The sequence below is a fragment of the Diadema antillarum genome, unplaced genomic scaffold (genome assembly GCF_040938485.1).
Source record: "Diadema antillarum isolate AM-2024a unplaced genomic scaffold, OU_Dant_1.0 seq00001284_RagTag, whole genome shotgun sequence".
NCBI lineage: Eukaryota > Metazoa > Echinodermata > Echinoidea > Diadematoida > Diadematidae > Diadema > Diadema antillarum.
This window is the reverse complement of record NW_027272063.1, coordinates 137,871-157,298: the sequence shown is the minus strand read 5'-3', so window position 1 is coordinate 157,298 and position 19,428 is coordinate 137,871. Positions and strand designations below refer to the sequence as shown.

Genomic DNA, 19,428 nt, shown 5'->3' with positions numbered 1-19,428 from the left:
ACCTTGTGATCTGTAGACCCATCTACTAAAGTTAATGTGCAATGGATAGTTAGGAGACCTTCATGTATTCTACAGATGGCTTCAGGGCTGTGCTGTGACCTTAAAGAAATTGTGAACACCAATCAACTAGTCATAAAGCCCTAACCCTGGGAACATGCCACATTCTTGTATTTCTACATCTACAGTGTACATACTCGAGGGAAATATTTGCATCATACAACAAGCTAGTAGAGTGTGTAGTTCTGAGCTCAAGTGCAGCCCAGCAATGTATGTTTGCCTCGTGTGCATGTGTTTACATTGCATGTGGACATCACATCACGCACAAGTGTACAATGTGTGTGTCCATGTGTCACTGCTTTCAAATGGGAATGGCACAGCGAATTACAAAGAGAAGATCACCATAAGCCCTTTTTACACTTGTGTTTCTTAACCCTGTACTTTCTCTGACCAAGAACTATCGTTAGTCCCGTACCAATTTTTTCAGCTTTTTACACTCGCAAATAAATCCCGTACTTCGCTCTTGTCCTGGGCTAAGGAGAAAACTGACCTTTTTACACTCGTATTTCTTAGCCCCGTACTTTCTAAACCACATGAATATTCATGATTACGCTGTGCACTGTAGCTCCTACAAGTACACGCACGCACCGACAGCACTTGATTACCTCGTTTCTGATTGGTCAGTGGGAGTAGGACTTCGTCTCCATCGCTTAGCCCCGGATTATTTTTTCGTTCTGTTTACACTCGTTTGCTTGGCACCGCAATTGCAGGGCCAGATAGTACGGGATTATTGGTGGGGCTAGCCCACTTTCGCAAAAACAAGTGTAAACGGAAAGTGGGCTAAGGAAAGACCGGTACCCACGGTGGGGCTAAGGCCCCCCCACCTTAGCCCCACCGTTGGTACGGGACTAAGCAAAAATTTGCAAGTGTAAAAAGCCCTATAAAGGGCTACACCGGACACAGTAAAGAGCCAGACACTCCAAACCAACATGTCCACTCACTTAGGGCATGCTTAGGGTAACCAAAATTGATTGCAGGGCAAGTAAAATATGAGGAAACTTGCAAAGCTAAGGTACATTTGCACCTATCTCTTTTGTTTGTTTGTTTTTTCTTTTTCTTTTTTACACACTGCATTCATCTGAAGGAGAATGAAACCAGGGCCCTGTTGCATAAAAGTTGAGATCAAACATAGCAGAAAATCAAATATAAGTCTCTGAATACTTAATTCTGATTGGCTGATACCTGACTGACTGTTTGATTTTCAGATATTGTTCAATTGCATTTTTTTTATGCAACAGGGCCAAGATCCCCCCCCCCCCCCCCCCCCTTGCAAGTCTGTTATGACGTTCAAAGGCTGGTTAGGCTTGTAATAGATAGATTTGTGGGTCAGTATGGTGCATGCATCTCAGCATATAGGCCTACTGTATATATGCCATATATTTCGAGAGTCTAGATTTTCGCGAATCTGGAATTCCCGACGATTTCGTGAGTGGTTAAATTTCGCGATCGTGGAGTCCTGTACTGAACGGAGAAGGGTACACGCGTACATCACATTCACATCGGGATCAGAGTCAATATTTTCGGGTGTCTTTTGTTTTGCGAATAGCACTCGACTTGCAAAATTCGCGAAAATAAAAACCTCGCGAAATATTTGGCATAAACAGTAATATCCTGTACATTGGTTTGTGTACAAGCAATTCATACTCTGCTCAATTCCCAGGTATGTGAGTTTGGAAGTCATCTGTTGTTGTTTACAATTATGGCAAACATTGCAGCTAGTCCTTCATTGATATTAAAACTAGTATTAAAAGCCAGTAACAATGCCGAGAGATGGTCACATGAATCCGGTCAAACCTGTAAATATAATATAATGTCCCTGACGGCTTCACAAAATCGTACCAAAGATACTACAATAAATAAAGAAAAAAGTTAATTAAAAATCAGAAATGCAGTTTGGCAAAAAACTGAATAGCTGCAGATATTGAGTATGAATTCATCTACAAACTGCATTTTGGTTGGAAGATGAAAGCTTTTCTCATGGAATTTGAAGCCCGGACTACAAGTTGTATATTTGATTGGGTGCATGTACAGAAAATAGGTGATTTTTTGAGTGAAAAGAACTTGTAGTCTGGCTTTGCGAACCCTTGGACAGAGTTTGAGCTGAAGAACCCCCCTTGGAAATTTGATGGATGAAAGGGTATTATACATACTATCTCACTTTTTCAGGTTAGGGAAGATGAAACACCTCATTTCTACCAGCTACTGTAAAACACAATATTTTCGCGGCATGAAATTTTCGCAAATTGGAGCCGATGGCCTTTTTCGCGGCATGAAATTTTTCGCGAGTTGCCTCTAACATTCAATGCTTATAGTGTAGACAAGAACTTTCATGTGCATTTAATTTTGCGAATCTTGGCTCTCGCAAAATTCGCGAAATTAAAATGCGTGCAAACATTCCTTTTACAGCATTTTACAGAATTTTTTTTAATTTTGAATTTCAACTCACATCTCTATGGGGAGATATTTACCTGTGAGCGCCCTATAGGTTGCATATGATACATAGTCCCATGTACAAAGTATCATGTGTATACACCTTTGTACCTGCAATTTTATACTGGTTTGACCAGTTGAGGACTGGCTGATTTTGCTACAACATGCATTTCCCATAGACACCTGCCTGAGTATACTCAGAACTCATCTTCAACGGGTTAATCAAAATGGTCAGATTTTGAGTATTGCTACGTTTAGGCCGCATCCAAACTATTGTAAAACCTGACATTTTTGCTTGCATAAAATTTTCGCACATTTCTCGAGAAGCTAAGATCAACAAAATTAAAATGCACAAGAAAGTTCTTGTCTACACTTTTAGGCATTGAATGCCTGTAAATTTCATGCAGCGAGAAAGGCCATCAGCTCTAATCCGCAAAAACTGAATGCCGTGAATATTTCTTGTTTTACAGTACATTACCGGTATGTGATCTCAATTCCTGAAGAAAACCTGCAGCCCATGTGCTGGCAAATATACATGTATTAATGTTGTCTTTTGGCACCCTGCCTCACTGAAATCAGTTGAAAACAAAAACAAAAACAAACTTGTACAGCATTCTCCATTTAAATGCCTCTGAAACTGACTGACATTCAATTTAGGAATATTATGAGCATTAAACAGCCAGACTGCTGTTATAAATCCTCCAACCCTTGTGCACAAGTGCTGGGTAAAATGACATTGTTGTGATGCACAACATACATGACATATTCATCATACCAATGGCTAGTTTGAAACATCAACAAGTCGGTAACGAATGTCAAGTATCCCACACATTCGTGTATAATTGACGACCACTGAATGGACGACAATTCATAACTTGCCATAAGTGTCATTGGCCCTGTTCATCATCTGTCACAAATCTTCCTAAAAACTGGCACTTTAAATGTGTGTTTTTCGTATCTGCTCATTTTTTTATTTTATTTTATTCTTTTGCTTAGGAATACATGTAAATTCTTTCTTTTTGCTTTTCTTCTAAATATTAAAGGAGTTAAAGTAAGGATGCATACAGTATCTGCAGGTGTTGCCTTTCACTGAAAAATATGGTACACATATTCTTCTGTATGCTAACTTTCAAATTTGTGGTCAGACTCTCAGATATTGTGTTGGTGTTCAAGTATAAACTTCACCTACATAGTACTTAGTGCGACTGTTGCTTAGTCTAGATGATTTATCATCTTTACAATATTTCCATGAATTCATGTAGGACTTAACATATTACGCTGAATCCGTGTTTCCCAAGCATTACAAATGATTTGTATGGTACAATGTGAATATGTATGTCCATTGTAAAGTTACAACCAAGTAGCTTATACATCCCAAACATGCAAGGGGGGGGGGGGTGGCAAAGACAAATGCTGAGCACAAATAATTCTTTTTTTTTTCTTTCTTTCTTTTTACTTCTAAAACTATGATTAATGATATCATGGAAGATTGTTTGCAGTCCATAGAAAAGTACTCAGAAGAAAACTCCCATGCTTGAAATTTGTTTGGTGTGCTTGTGGTGAAACCACTTGATTGTAGGCACTAACAGAATACAGCCCAACCTGTCTATAGCAGCCACCGAAGGGAGATGAAAAAAGTGGCAATTATAGACAGGTAGCCACTATAGACTGGTTCTTTCACATGCTTTTTCTCTCTGAGGGAATTGTTTTTAGTGGTCGTACGGTAGTCGGTCACTATCATAGACAGGTGGAAAACATAGTTTTGGTAAGGGTTTGAGAACCCGTCTGGCACCATTTCATATTTGCTTGCAATATATCGAAAGAGTCTACAAAGAAACTTACCTGGCTGATGCGATTTGCCGTGATGATGAATCGTTTTGGAGTATTTTGAGAAAAATAATAAAAGTTGGAAAACCGACTTTTATTCAAGAAGGATCCAGACTAACTCGGTCATAGGGAAAACTCGACCCTATTTCAGACAAATTTACATGCAGTTCGTGATCGCCATATTCCACTGTATAATACCAAACGAGGCCTAACTGAACAGACAGGAAAGTGCGTGCTAATCCTGTACAAAACAAATGGACAGCACGCGGTCCTCAAGCCTATACACACATCACCTCAGTTGCTGAGACGCGCTGTCTTTGAGTTTTTGTTGTTGTTTATCAAGCATCTTTGATTGTTTTAGAGGTGCTTGTAGGCGCACACTAATTTTGCATGCGCGCCAAAGAGGTTTTTTGATGCGCGCATTGTAACAACAGCCTCGGACCATTACTGCGAGTAGCCAGAACGCGAAGCACTAGTTTATGCAGGCCGCTCCCATAGTACAACACTGTACAATCCAGAGGGACAAGCAATATACAACTCAGCTAGCCGTCAAAGCGAGGCCGAGTTATCCCCGAGTCCGAGTTTAGCCTGACCCCGTTCGGGTAAGTTCTGAGACTGAACCTTTTTGGTTAATATTTCGCATTTTCATCGTTACCCATCGAATATCTTGTTTTTACAGCGTTATTCCGCACATATCCTAGGCATACGTTCACATCTGGGAGCGAAATTTGACAACTTTTGCAGGCGTACCAGAACTATGTTTTGGCTTTCAAGGACAAGTCCACCTTCATATACATGTGGCTTGAGTGAATGCAGCAATATTTGTAGAGCACATCAGTGAAAGTTTGGGGGAAATCGGACGATAAAAATTTTTTAAGTATCTGCACAGTCACTGCTGAATGAGAAGACTACTAGTGTATGATGTCACATGCGTACAATGCTATAAGGAAAATACATGTATAAAGAGAATTTCACAAAATTGTACTTTTTGAAAAAGGTGCACATTTCCTTGACTTGTCACTGACGCATATTAAGGGTAATATCATTCCCCTGCCTTCTGAAAGTCAAACGTTCTTTTATTATGCGAGAAAAATGAAAATATCTTGAATTTTCCTTAATACTTTCTTTATATCGTTGTACACATGTGACATCACAAGGTGTAGTAGTCTTCTCATCCAGCAGTGACTAAGCAGAAACTTCAAAATTTCATAACTTTTGAACGGAGTGTCCGATTTTCCTGAAACTATTGCTGATGTGTTCTATCAACATTGCTGCATTCACTCAATCCACATGTCTCTGAAGGTGAACTTGAGCTTTAAACCAACGCTCCCACTGTCGACTGTATCAAAATATGTGTGACGGTCATCATCTTCCCTCATCTACAGTAAGTATTGCTCATGAATACTTCTTGAGAAGCATTCACAAAAAATAACTCTGCTTTATTATCCTGCATTCTGGTGGATGGCATTCTGAGCTTACTTCCAGATGAAATCCTCCCTATATAAACATAACCTACACATGAATTGTACTGAGGGAATTTCAGACACATACACAGAACTTTGTTAATTGATGCATAAAAATGAAGTTCTTCCTTCTGTCCAAGCCCCTTGCTAATATCATTTGCACATATGAAGAAAAAAAAAGTTTCAGTGCTTCAAAATGGTTCTAAAATGAGATTTAGGGATAAAAATACCCAAAAAGAAAATGTTAATCAGTCTAATCAATGTTAAGTGATTGTTAACTACACAAATTGTGAACAATAGTTTTATTAAAAACCATTTTAGAATAAACCATCACCATGGCAGTTTATTGAGAGAATTAGTGATTATATCTCCTTAATATGTTGCAGCTTTATTGCAAAATTTTGTACAGTAGTCAGGGTTCTTGTTAATAGCCGGTAACCAGTTATTTTTACCGGCTGTAACGCCGATCGTAACCGGCTGTGGCATCATTGAAAAAAAAAAATTAACAAAAAGAACAAGAAAAAAATATATAAAAATAACAAAAATAAAGAAAAATAGTTTCAATTCGAAACTGCACGCGCGCGCAGTGCACACTGACACTACTGTGCCCGCTCGATTTGTACGCGAGTCGGTACGTACAGTACTCGTACGAGCTGGCATGCAACGAGCGCTATACTATCTGAAGCGGGGAGACTTAGAAACAAACATGTTTCAGTCCTGCCGTTATCCTTCTTTACCGCTTATTATCTGTGACGAATAACCGAGTACTGTTCCTCCCAATTTTCTTCTTTACCACATAACATAATCATAGTCATTCCATTTCCTTTTCGCAAGGTTCCATTTCTTGACTTGCCACTTTCAAACACGCGACAAACGGAACATCGAAAACCAAATTAACGCTATCCATGTCTCGTTCCCGTTTTGCAGAGTAGTTGATGTTTTCTCCTAGACCACGCGATAGGAGAACACAAAAATACCTTCCGATGTTCCTACTAATTCATTGATAAAATCATTTGATTTTGTTTTTCGCGAGATACGAGTGCGTGATATTCATTTTAGCATCTTACGGAGCTGTATGTTTTCCTTATTCATTTCCGAATGTGAAAGCAAACATCCGCTATTTATTTTAGTATCTAACTGAGCCGATTGATACCGTTAATCATTTCCAAATGTAAAAGCATCAATCTGTTATTTATTTTAGCATCGTACGGAGCAGAATATTACCGTTATTCATTTCCAAATTTAAAAGCAAACATCCGACATTTATTTCATTATCATACGGAGCCAAAAATTACTGCTGTCCACTTCCGAAAGTGAAATGAATCATCTGACAATTAAGCATTGTACGGAGCCGAATTTTACTGTCTTTCATTTTTGAACGTCAAGGCAGACATCACACATTTACTTTACCATCAAACGCAGCTGAATGTTAACTGTTATTCATTTCAAAATGTAAAAGCAAATACCCGACATTTATTTTAGCATCCTCCGGAGCCGAATGTTATTGCTTTTTACTTTCGAAAGAAAAAGCAAACATCCGACATTTATTTAATCATCGTACGGAGTTGAATATTATTGTTATTCATTTCCGAACGCCAAAGGGATCATTCGACATTTATTTTAGCATCTTCCGGAGCTGAACGTTATTGCTATTTACTTTCGAACGTAAAAGCAAACATCGGCATTAATTTTATCATCGTACGGAGTTGTATACTATTGTTATTTATTTCTGAACGCCAAAACAAACATTCGACATTAATTTTAGCATCTTCCGGAGCTGAATGTTATTGCTATTTACTTTGGAACATAAAAGCAAATATCAGACATTTATTCAATCATCGTACGGAGTTGAATATTATTGTTATTCATTTCCGAACGTCAAAGGGATCATGCCACATTTATTTTAGCATCTTCCGGAGCTGAATGTTATTGCTATTTACTTTTGAACGTATAATAGCAAATATCCGGTATTTATTTTATCATCGTACGGAGTTGAATACTATTGTTATTCATTTCCGAACGTCAAAGAAAATATCCGACATTTATTTCAGAATCTTCCGGAGCTGAATGTTATTGCTATTTATATTCAAACATAAAAGCAAACATCAGACATTTATTTTAACATCTTACGGAGTTGAATTTTATTGTTATTCATTTCCGAATGTCAAGGGATCATTCGACATTATTTTTGCATCTTCCGTAGCTGAACGTTATTGCTATTTACTTTCGAACGTAAAGGCAAACATCCGGCATTTATTTTATCATCGTACGGAGTTGTATACTATTGTTATTTATTTCCGAATGCCAAAACAAACATTCGACATTAATTTTAGCATCTTCCAGAGCTGAATGTTATTGCTATTTACTTTCGAACATAAAAGCAAATATTAGACATTTATTTCATCATCGTACGGAGTTGAATATTATTGTTATTCATTTCCGAACGTCAAGGGATCATTCGACATTTATTTTAGCATCCACCGTAGCTATTTATACTTTCGAACGTAAAAGCAAACATCCGGCATTTATTTTATCATCGTACGGAGTTGAATACTATTGCTATTCATTTCCGAACGTCAAAGCAAACATTAAACACTGATTTTACCATCGAACGTAGTTAAATGTTACTGTTATTCATTTCGAAATTTAAAAGCAAACATCCGACAGTTACTTTAGCATTGTATGGAGCAGGATATTACTGCTATTCACTTCCGAACGTAAAAGCAATCATCTGACATTTATTTTAGCATCTTCCGGAGCCGAATGTTATTGCTATTTACTTTCGAAAGTAAAAGCAAACATCCGACATTTATTTCATCATCGTACGGAGTTGAATATTATTATTATCATTCATTTCCGAACGTCAAAGCAAACATTTGACATTTATTTCAGCATCTTCCGGAGCCGAATGTTATCCTTCTTCATTTCCGAACGCAAAATCAAATACCTGACATTAATTTTACCACCCTACATGTACGTACTCTGAATCTTACCGTTATTCATTTCCAAAAGTATAAGCAAACATCCAACATTTATTTTAGTATCTTACGGGGTTAATTATTACCGTTATTCATTTCCAAAATTAAAAGCAACATCTGACATTTATTTTAGCATCTTACGGAGTCGATTGATACCGTTGTTCATTTCCAAAAGTATAGACAAACATCCGACTTTTTTTTTTGGTGGCCCGACGTTAGTGTCGAGCCCTGGCTGCACGGACAAAAACAAATGTCAATTTCATGTTGATTTTTTCCAGTAAATATTCTGAACATAAGTCTGGATTGTGTAGTTATATATTATTCAGATTTATGTTCCATTTTGCACAGTTTGAAAATATCCCTATGTTCATATTATGAAAGTACTGTAGACTAGTTCATGTACAGTTAGAAATCTAAAGCAGTAGGAATACTGTAGGTTGTAGCAGGCACATCATGACATGGTCATTGGAGATTGTAAAATTTTTTGCCTGCAGTTCTCCTTCTAAACTTGTGAATTTTTGTATTTCTCACAGTCTGTAGAGAGTGTAATTCTGGTGTCATTTTAAGCCACTAATGGCCCTCCAGAATGCTATTTTCCTTTCAGCTGAACCCCGCCAGGGGGCCTACGTGGCCCCCTGGACCCCCGGCCAATTTGGTAACCGCCTGTGAATGACTAATTACTGGCTGTCAAAAAAATTAACAAGAACCCTGCAGTAGGATGTTTTGTGATACACCTTCTACTAGTAGATACAGCTGTATGCATCAAATAAGATAATTTGAACATTTTTTTCTTTTTTCTTTTCTGGTAATCACTGCTCCCAATGTTAAATGGTGGCTTTTACAGATGTGACATGCATGTAAGTGGGCAAGTCCAAGATAATGTCCCCTCAGATGCTCAAAATTCATCTTGATCTAATCAAAAAGTTATTGATATCATGTTGTAGCCAAAGAGTTAAATCATATATTTCCAGCAAAGAAAATATTGAATTATGCAAATTTATGCAAGAAATATGGCCTTAATTTGCATAAATTAAAAACAAACCTTACGTATGGGACAAATTAAAAATATTCATGTAAAATCAGTTGAATTTGTCCTTGACCTAGTTCCTTTATGGACATGACCCCTGTATGAGCTAGTATAATTTCCAATTGGTAAGACAAGGTCAGCACATTGATTATGCAAATTATGCACTTTCCCAGAACGAAGTGTCCCATACGTAAGGATTTGAGTATGTTTTTTTGAAGTTTTTTCTTAAGATTTCTAACATTGACCAATCAAACTTTAGGAAGTTCTAATTTATTAATTTTAACTCCAGATTAGCAAAACTAAATGTCAAAATTTAATTAGTCCTTCATCTTATAACTAATTAAAGTTTCCTTATGTATGGGACAAATGCCTTACGTATGGGACATTACATGCAAAGTGAATGGGAAATCCGCCTTTTGACATGGATGCTATATGTCCTTACATTTGTTTGGTTAATGGATATCTTTGCACCTACTCTGAAGGATATGTCTATATATCTGCCTCTCCCTCTCAGTTGACCTCAGGGAGAGTGTAAGAACAGCATTATTGAATCATTCTATGATTAAGAAAGGAAAATAAAGAATATTCATTTATACATGTATTTTATCATTTTCATTACAGGCTGTGCAGCTGGCCTTCAATTAACATTCCTCCTTTTAACATATTGATATTGGACATTTTCTTAATTCAGTTATCATTTTCAACTTTACCTCTCTACAAAATGACTTTGTCCAAGAGAATGGGATTCTCTGAGTGTCATTTTAGGTGCAGTACACTGTTCAGCATGTACTACAGGCTGTACAGCCTCAAAAGGGAAATCAAAACAATTGTGCTTGTGGTGCTCATCAATGACAACATTACCGATCTTACTGAAAAGAAAAATTAATTGAGGTAACAGCAGGTAACTTCAATGTCATTACTAGAGTTGATAGCAAAGGAAAAACCCTACGAGAATACTTTTTATTTTGATATGATGTTTAATATTTCAACTGCACGCCCTCAGAATATGTCATGACTTATCAAGGTCATGAACATGATTTCTGAAAATCCTGTAAAATGAAGACTTTTGTAGTTTACATTGCCATGAACCACAATATCAATACTGGTTCTGTGGTTGGAGTGCTAAAAACACAAATTACACAAACAAATAGGGAATTCAATTTTCTTTTCTATTTTGTGTTTGAAGAGACAGATGTGCTCTGAGACACCTTCATCAACTCATACTAATTACTTTGTAGACGGTCCCCACATCTACACAATTATCAACATGCATTCCAATCTGGTAGTGTATGATCAAATGAGGTTATTAGAATTTATCAAAATTGTAAGTTTCAGATCAGTGAGTTACTTAGGTGTTTCAAATTTAGAATTACATTTTCTCTTAAGATTTGAATGTACAATGTACAATTAATGATAGTCTTTACTGTATCACTACACAAGCATACAACAAAATAAACACAAATTTTGTCATCTTTGGTTTCATAGACCTGAAGCCAAGCAATTTGAAAAAAAAAGAAGCCAGCATTGGTACATACATTCTTCTATCTCTTTGTTCTACCACAGTCTTTAAAATCTAAAAGTTTCATTAAAATTTGATTGATTTTGCAGAAGCTAAAATTCACATGGCAAAACATGATGATTACAGAGCAAAATGAGTTACTCTTGTTGTTGTTGTGTTTTGTGCTGCATTTCAAACAATTATAAAGCTCTATAAAAACTTAGACAACTTGCAAGGTAAGCCTACAACTACTGAAAGTACCCACTTCAAACTGTATTTGCAAATTACACTGTACATGACATTTGATTTTACAGTTGAAATTATCAAGACTATAGATTAGTCATGGTACATGTGCACGTACACTGTATGCTACATCAAGGTCGCAACCTAGAATTCACACATTTTTTTCTCATTTGATAAAAAATATTGACCAGAGTATTACAAATGGGCTAGAAATAGAGTGTCAGTATATACTGTATCTGTATACCAGACATCATGAGGACAGTGTTAATGCATGACGGAATCCATTTTGAACTAAGACATTTAATTGTAAATTGGTAATTACTTTTATTTGTCTTATTTTAGCTTTTGTTAGGTACCTGAACCGGGAAAGTACCCACTTAGAAGTCTATTTCATTTGTTACATGTTGTAGTATGATTTATGGAACTGAATATGACACTATGGGGAAATTTAAGGTCATTCCCATGAATACACTTGTGCACTAAAGACAAATGTCCCATACGTAAGTTGAGCCATGTCCCATACGTAAGGTGTACTTTCGTTAATTATACCACCTTCATGAAAATATGCTTTATTCTTTTGCGGTGAAACTTTGCTGAAAGATACTTCAGTATTGTACCTTTCTTCACTTCTAAACAGAACTTGATCAGTAAGGTACTTTCAGAGAATTTTCAATTCAAACTTTATTTTGAAAAATCCAGTTTTTCTCTGGTCCCATACGTAAGTTGCCATATTTTTCTTAATAAAATAATTAACCCAAGGTCAAATGACATCAAACTTAAACACAATATTCTTCTCAGGGCTACCAGTCCTCCTGATGATAAACAGTAAAATCCAAGTGCTCCTTCATTATTTTTCAGAGGTTTGAAATCTCTGAATGTCCCGTACGTAAGGTGCGCGATATCTTGGACTTGCCCAATAATGAATTTTGGACATGGCACTGAGAATTTCTGTATGTGTGATATTTATCTTTGTAAACATGCATAAAGCTGTAGATTGCCAAACACTTACCTTCTTTGGACTATTAAAGATCTTCTTCACAGTCTCAACACTGCCTGCAGACTTCACTTTCCTGAGTGCGGGTGCCTCCTTCTCATTGTCATCTTCATCAAAATCAAACTCATCATAAGCTGCGGGCGAAGGCTTGGCTGGAGGCAGAGACTTCACCGCTTTGAGATGCGGTTTTGATGTCGACGACTGCGACAGAGAGTTTGAAGGCCGAACAGACTGGCTTGACTCCAGACCCTTGTTCTGTCTCTTAGTACTTGACATAATTGTGACTTCCGGGTCGTCAGAGTCGTCACTGACAGGTATAAATTCCTCACTGGATCCTGAGACTGGGGTGTCAGTTTTAAGAGTCCTGGCTGATGTTTGGCTGGAGCCCTGCACGGGCTTTGATGCTCCTCTCTGCGAGTAGGCACTGTCCGATGAACTTTGCGAAGACATACCACCACTTGACACCAAGCTCTGTGAATCCTGTTCCTGAACAGTCTCAAGTTTCCCTCCCTGCTTCCTGACAGGACGGACACTACCTGAAGAAAGAGTGCTACCTAGCGAGGTTGATCCATTGGAACTTCTTCCAACGCCATCATCACGGCTGTCCACACTGACACCACTGTCGTCTCTCCTCTCATTAGGAGCTGATCCTCTGGTTCTGTGAGAAAATTGCGTGATCAAAGTTTGTCCAGCAAGTGTCTTATCCTTTGCCCCACTCCTTGTGCTCATGGCACCTTTGGAGTTGTTCCTTGAATCAACACCATTATCAAACTGCAATGATGTCCTTGACTGACGGGTACTACTGGAAGAGCCAGTTGCATTTTTTGTGTCTGCATTGGAGGAGTTCTTGACAGGGGACTTGTCATCGTCGCTACTGAAGCTAAAGGGATCATCAGCTCCACTGGTACGTCTCCTGCGCTTTGGACTGGTCACGCCGACAACATCCTCTCTCAAGAAAGTGTTCTGTCGTGTTGGACGAGAGCTCTCGGAGTTGGCCATTCTTGATGGTTTGGCTGGTGACGATCTCAACTGACGCGAGGTCTGCTGACTGTTTGCGGGTCTCTTGGCTGGTGATAGTCGCGTCACAGGTCTGTGGTTAACACGGGTTTTGTTCCATAAATCATCAAAGTGGTCACTGCCCTCACTACGGACACTTCGCCCGTATGTCTTTGCCCCAAATCGAGGCATAGTATTGTTCACATGCAGAGGGAAAACTCCAGCTGTGCAAGTTTTTTGGTTTCTGTTTTTCCACGAAGTTGTCCAGGTATGACAATAATAGCCTGCATAAAAACACATACAGCAAATTAATCATATAGTCGGTAACTATCAAAATAGAAGACTAAAATTCACAAGCATAAACTGAATACAAAATGTATATCATGCAAGACACATAACTATACAGGGACTAGTGTGAGAGGAATTTGCAAATAATACAAAACAAGAGTTTTCTACATAGATTTTGTGAAGCCTTTTTTTTATACTTTAGAATTCTGTTTCTATAATTATAATAGAAATTCTGGCAAAATATCAGTCAAATATCCTATCTTCAGCTCATGAATGTTAACCCACGTTTTTTATGTATTTTCATCATTTTCACATCGATCAAAAGATAAATGACTGTAGTTACACAAAACGCAATATCTAACAAGGCAAGTGCCCACAAATGTACAACACATTTGTAAAAATCTAACTTGGATTGTTATAACGTGGAATCACGGCAAAGTGTTAGTACAAAAAGAGCTTTGTAACTGAACATTGGCCCATAAAAGTTTGTTGACCCCTGTTTGTGACCTTTGACCTTGTGGTGACCTTCAACTCCCCAAGAGACATTTACCATCAAAGTTTGGTAGCAAATAGTCCTACCAAGCAAGTTATAAGCTATAATCGAAACGTGCCGTAAAAACTTTAATAACATTGACCCCTGTTTGTGACCTTTGACCTTGTGGTGACCTTCAACTCCCCAAGGTACACCTCGTTCACAAACAGACTTACCAATCAAAAGTTATGAGCCATAATCGAAACGCACCGTAAAAACTTAACATTGGACCCTAAAAATTTGTTGACCCAATACTGTGACCTTTGACCTTCTGGTGACCTTCAACTCCTCAAGGGACACCTACCATCCAAGTTTGGTCACAAATGGAGATACCAATCAAAAGTTATGAGCCATAAATAAAACGCGCTGTAAAAACTTAACATTGGCCCCTTAAAGTTTGTTGACCCCTGCCTATGACCTTTGACCTTAAGGTGACCTTCCTGTTTGATAACATGTGTAACTTTGCATAAACACTCTTTACTCTAAGTTTGATTGACATTGAAGCACTCAGTACAAAGTAATCTAAGTTTTTGTAGCGTTACGGACGGACAACGGATAGACAGACGCCGCAAGCGATCCCTTAGTCTCCCCTCACCTCCAGTGGGCTCAACAAAAATGGTGTTTGTGATCATGCGTTCAAGTACTAGTTGTATACACTCTTTTACATGTAGTACAAACACATACACGTGTAAACATTTACATAGAAGAGATAAACCAATCAAAATATATACAAATGTACACCTGTTATGCAGCATCTATGCATAACAGCTACTCTCTAGTTATACCAATGAGTTGATGAAGCAACTCTTCATAATGCAACTGTCCCTAGCCAAACCACATGTGTAGTCTGGGTGCCAAAGGCTGAACCTTGTTTTACCGTCCACCCAATGTTTTTTGATGGTTTTACCCTATTTCGGGGGTGCTGAATCCGAATCTGGATGATGCAATTCTTGCATCCTTGAGGGTTTTGAGATATTCAAGATGGCCGTCAAAGTGGCCGCCCAAACCAGAAATTCCCATGTATTTCTTTCTAAATGGTGAGAAATTGAAAACATTGATGGTTTTACCCTATTTCGGGGGTGCTGAATCCAAATCTGGATGATGCAACTCTTGCATCCTTGAGGATTTTGAGATATTCAAGATGGCCGCCAAAATGGCCGCCAAAACCGGAAATTCCTATGTATTTCCTTCTAAATGGTGAAAAATTGAAAACAATTGATGGTTCTAAGCTATTTCGAGGGTGCTGAATCCGAATCTGGCTGATGCGACTCTTGCATCCTTGAGGATTTTAAGATATTCAAGATGGCTGCCAAAATGGCCGCCAAAACCCGGAAATTCCCATGTATTTCCTTCTAAATGATGAGAAGTTCAAAACAATTGATGGTTCTAAGCTATTTCGAGGGTGCTGAATCCGAATCTGGCTGATGCGACTCTTGCATCCTTGAGGATTTTGAGATATTCAAGATGGCCGCCAAAATGGCCGCCAAAGCCGCCAAAACCGGAAATTCCTATATATTTCCTTCTTAATGGGGAGTAATTGAAAACAATTGATAGTTCGAAGCTATTTCGACGGTGGTGAATCCGAATCAGGATGATGCAACTCTTGCATCATTAAGGGTTCTGAGATATTCAAGATGGCCGCCAAAATGGCCACCAAAACCGGAAATTCCCCTGTATTTCCTTCTAAATGGTGAGAAATTGAAAAGCTGTTGATGGCCCCTTTACCCTAGTTCGAGAGTGCTGGATCAGAATCTTGATAAAACTCTTGTATCCTTAAGGGTTTTGAGATAATAAAGATGGCCACCAAAATGACCGCCAAAAATGTAAACTCACATGTAGACCCCCTTTTTCCTTCTAAATGGTGTAAAATTGAAAACAAATTGATGGTCTTACCCTATTTTGAGTTTGAAGAATTTGAAGCTGCAGGATACAGCTCTTGCATCCTTGATGGTTTTGAGATGATAAAGATGGCCGCCAAAATGGCCCCCAAATGGCCTTCAAAAACGGAAATTCCCATGTAGGCCCCCTAATTCGTTCTAAATGGTGTAACATTGAAAACAATTGATGGTTTTACCCTATTTTGAGGGTGCTGAATCCAAACCTGGTTGATGCAACTCTTGTGTTTTGGGGGTTTTGAGAATTCCAAGATGACCGCCAAAATAACTGTCAATATTGAAATTTTTGAGACCCTATTCAGCACCCTCGACATTTTGTTGTTGCCATTTTTGCATTCCCTAGGGTTTTCAGAATGTCCAAGATGACCGCCAAAGTAATTGGCAGAAATTGACATTCCAATATTAATATTCTTTTTTTTTCTAAATGGTGAAAATCTGAAAATAAATTGATTGTCTCACCCCATTTTGAGGGTGCTGAAGGTTTTGAGATATTTACAAATGTCCTGTATAAACGGAAATTCCTTGATATTTTCTTATAGATTGTGAAATATTGTGCTATAACGTGAAGCGAGGGATTAAAAGCAATAATCCGTATTCTTGAATTCAACTCGGTTGAGCAAATTTGTCAAATCAGCCAACAATTAATGGCATCCAAAATGACGGTCACAATGGTATTGTAATATACTGAGATATTCCAATTTATGTCTCAAACGGAACTTTAACACGTAATGGAAAGAGTAATGATATTGACATCATACTGAAACGTACAAACACAAAGATAAGACTGAATTTGTTTTCATGCACAATTGTTATAAAGTAATATCTGTGGTAGCCAATAAGGGCTCCGCAGACTGATGTGAAGTTAATCCTTATTGGCTATAAGAGTAATATTAAGTTATGGCCTGCTGGTATTTGGTGTTGAAATTTGTCTTGTATTCCTATGAGTCTCACCGCGTACTCTTATGAAACTTGTGGCATATTCTGATTACGTCACTAGAAATGGTTGCATCCATGACCACTATAGTAGATATCAATATAAGGGTAATTTCAAAAGCACTCTGCGTGATTAGGATATTCGTAAGTACTGGACTGTCAACTATTACCTTACATTTTGTCATTTGTTTGTTTTGTTTTTTTACTGCGCGTTACCTGTGATTTTTCCATCCCCTCGTGCATATATATACATTATGATATCGTTGCTTGGGCGACAAGACCCTGTATCTGAACTTTTAGTGAAAATGACTTTTTTGAATAAACAGTCAGATAATCAGTTAATGATGTCCTGTCCAAACCTTTAATAGCTGTCTTACCCCAAAAATGAAGCTACCATGGCATGTCAAAGGAAGGGTCCTCTCATTTGTTATAGTGCTTTGGCTGCCATGTTTGTTTGCTTTTTGTTTTTGTTTTTGTTTTTCTCTCCTGAACATGTGACATTTTGTAGATACGAGTTTTGTCGCCCCATATATATATATATATATATATATATATATATATATATATGATATTACATCATATTGAAGAAAAATTTGAAGCAGAACAATAAAAATATCCAACTCTTGTCTTCAACAATGTCATCATCAAGAACCACCAATATAAACCAATTAACCAATGTGAGTGTTCATGGATGAAACGATTAAAACTGTTCATGGATTAAAACAGGTAATGTTGGGAATCTCAGTAAACTTCTCTACATCACTACCACAATATGATCGAGATGGGTATGTCGTGTCCACTGATTTTTATTGTTCAAAACACATCCATGATATGTAGATGAAACAGTGTCATCTTTCAAATATTCAACCGCATCTGTAGTCTTGCAGGATTCATTCCTGGCACAGCTGTATCTTACGAACTCCAAGATATCCGGTAAAGCTGGTTTCACTGTACAGCAAGTTCAAACTGGGATGTACAATATGCGTTCGTTTATCAGCAGAGTATAGTTTGGTTTAGATTTTGCCATTGACGAAAACCTGAAATAGGGTAAAACCATCAATTGTTATCAATTTCTCACCATTCTGGCGAGTATTTTGGCGGCTATCTTGAATATCTCTAAACTCTCAATGATGTAAGGGTGGTATCGTCCAGATTCGCATTCAGCACAGTGATCGAGATAGGGTGGAATCATCAATAAAGTTGTTCTCAATTGCGAAACATTAAAATTGACATCATGGAAATTTCCGGTTTTGACGGCCATTTTGAAATCGGAATAGGATAGAACCATCAATTGTTCTCAATTTTGAACCATTGAGAATGAAATACGTAGGAATTTTCGTTTTGGCAGCCATTTTGGTGGCCATCTTGAATATCTCAAAATCCTCCAGGATGTAGGAGATGCAGATTCGGATTCAGCACCCTCCAAACAGGGTAAAACCATCAATTGTTTTCAATTTCTTACCATTTAGAAGGACATAGGAATTTCTGGTTTTAATTGGCGGTCATTTCGGCGGCCATATTGGCGGCCATCTTGAATATCTCAAAATCCTCAAGGATGCAAGACTTGCATCACCCAGATTTGGATTCAGCACCCTCAAAATAGGGTAAAACCATCAATTGTTCTCAATTTCTAACCATTTAGAAAGGAATACATAGGAATTTCTGGTTTGGGCAGCCATTTTGGCAGCGATCTTGAATATCTCAAAATCCTCAAGGATGCAAAAGTTCCATCATCCAGATTTGGATTCAGCACCCTCGAAATAGAGTAAAATCATCAATTGTTTTCAATTTATCACCATTTAGAAGGAAATACATTGGAATTTCTGGTTTTAATTGGCGGACATTTTGGCGGCCACTTTGGCGGCCATCTTGAATATCTCAAAACCCTCAAGGATGCAAGAGTTGTATCATCCAGATTCGGATTCAGCACCACCGAAATAGGGTAAAACCATCAATTGTATTCAATTTCTCACCATTTAAAAGGAAATACATGGGAATTTCCGGTTTTGGCGGCCATTTCGGTGGCCATTTTGGCAGCCATCTTGAATATCTCAAAATCCTCAAGGATGCAAGACTTGCATCATCCAGATTCGGATTCAGCACCCTCGAAATAGAGTAGCACCCTCGAAATAGAGTAAAACCATCAATTGTTTTCAATTTCTCACCATTTAAAAGGAAATACATGGGAATTTCCGGTTTGGGCGGCCATTTTGGCGACCATCTTGAATATCTCAAAATCCTCAAGGATGCAAGACTTGCATCATCCA

The 19,428-nt window shown here is 37.9% G+C and overlaps 1 protein-coding gene across 1 annotated transcript in view; it reads right to left on the bottom strand.

Moving 5' to 3' along the window:
- LOC139707922 (wings apart-like protein homolog) overlaps positions 1-19,428 on the bottom strand; it is a 78,635-nt gene that overhangs the window by 49,780 nt on the left and 9,427 nt on the right. Inside the window, exon 2 of the mRNA XM_071619916.1 lies at positions 12,533-13,797. Within this exon, the coding sequence (XP_071476017.1) occupies positions 12,533-13,705 (1,173 nt within the window). The 5' untranslated portion in view covers positions 13,706-13,797. The remainder of the gene's footprint in view (positions 1-12,532; positions 13,798-19,428) is intronic.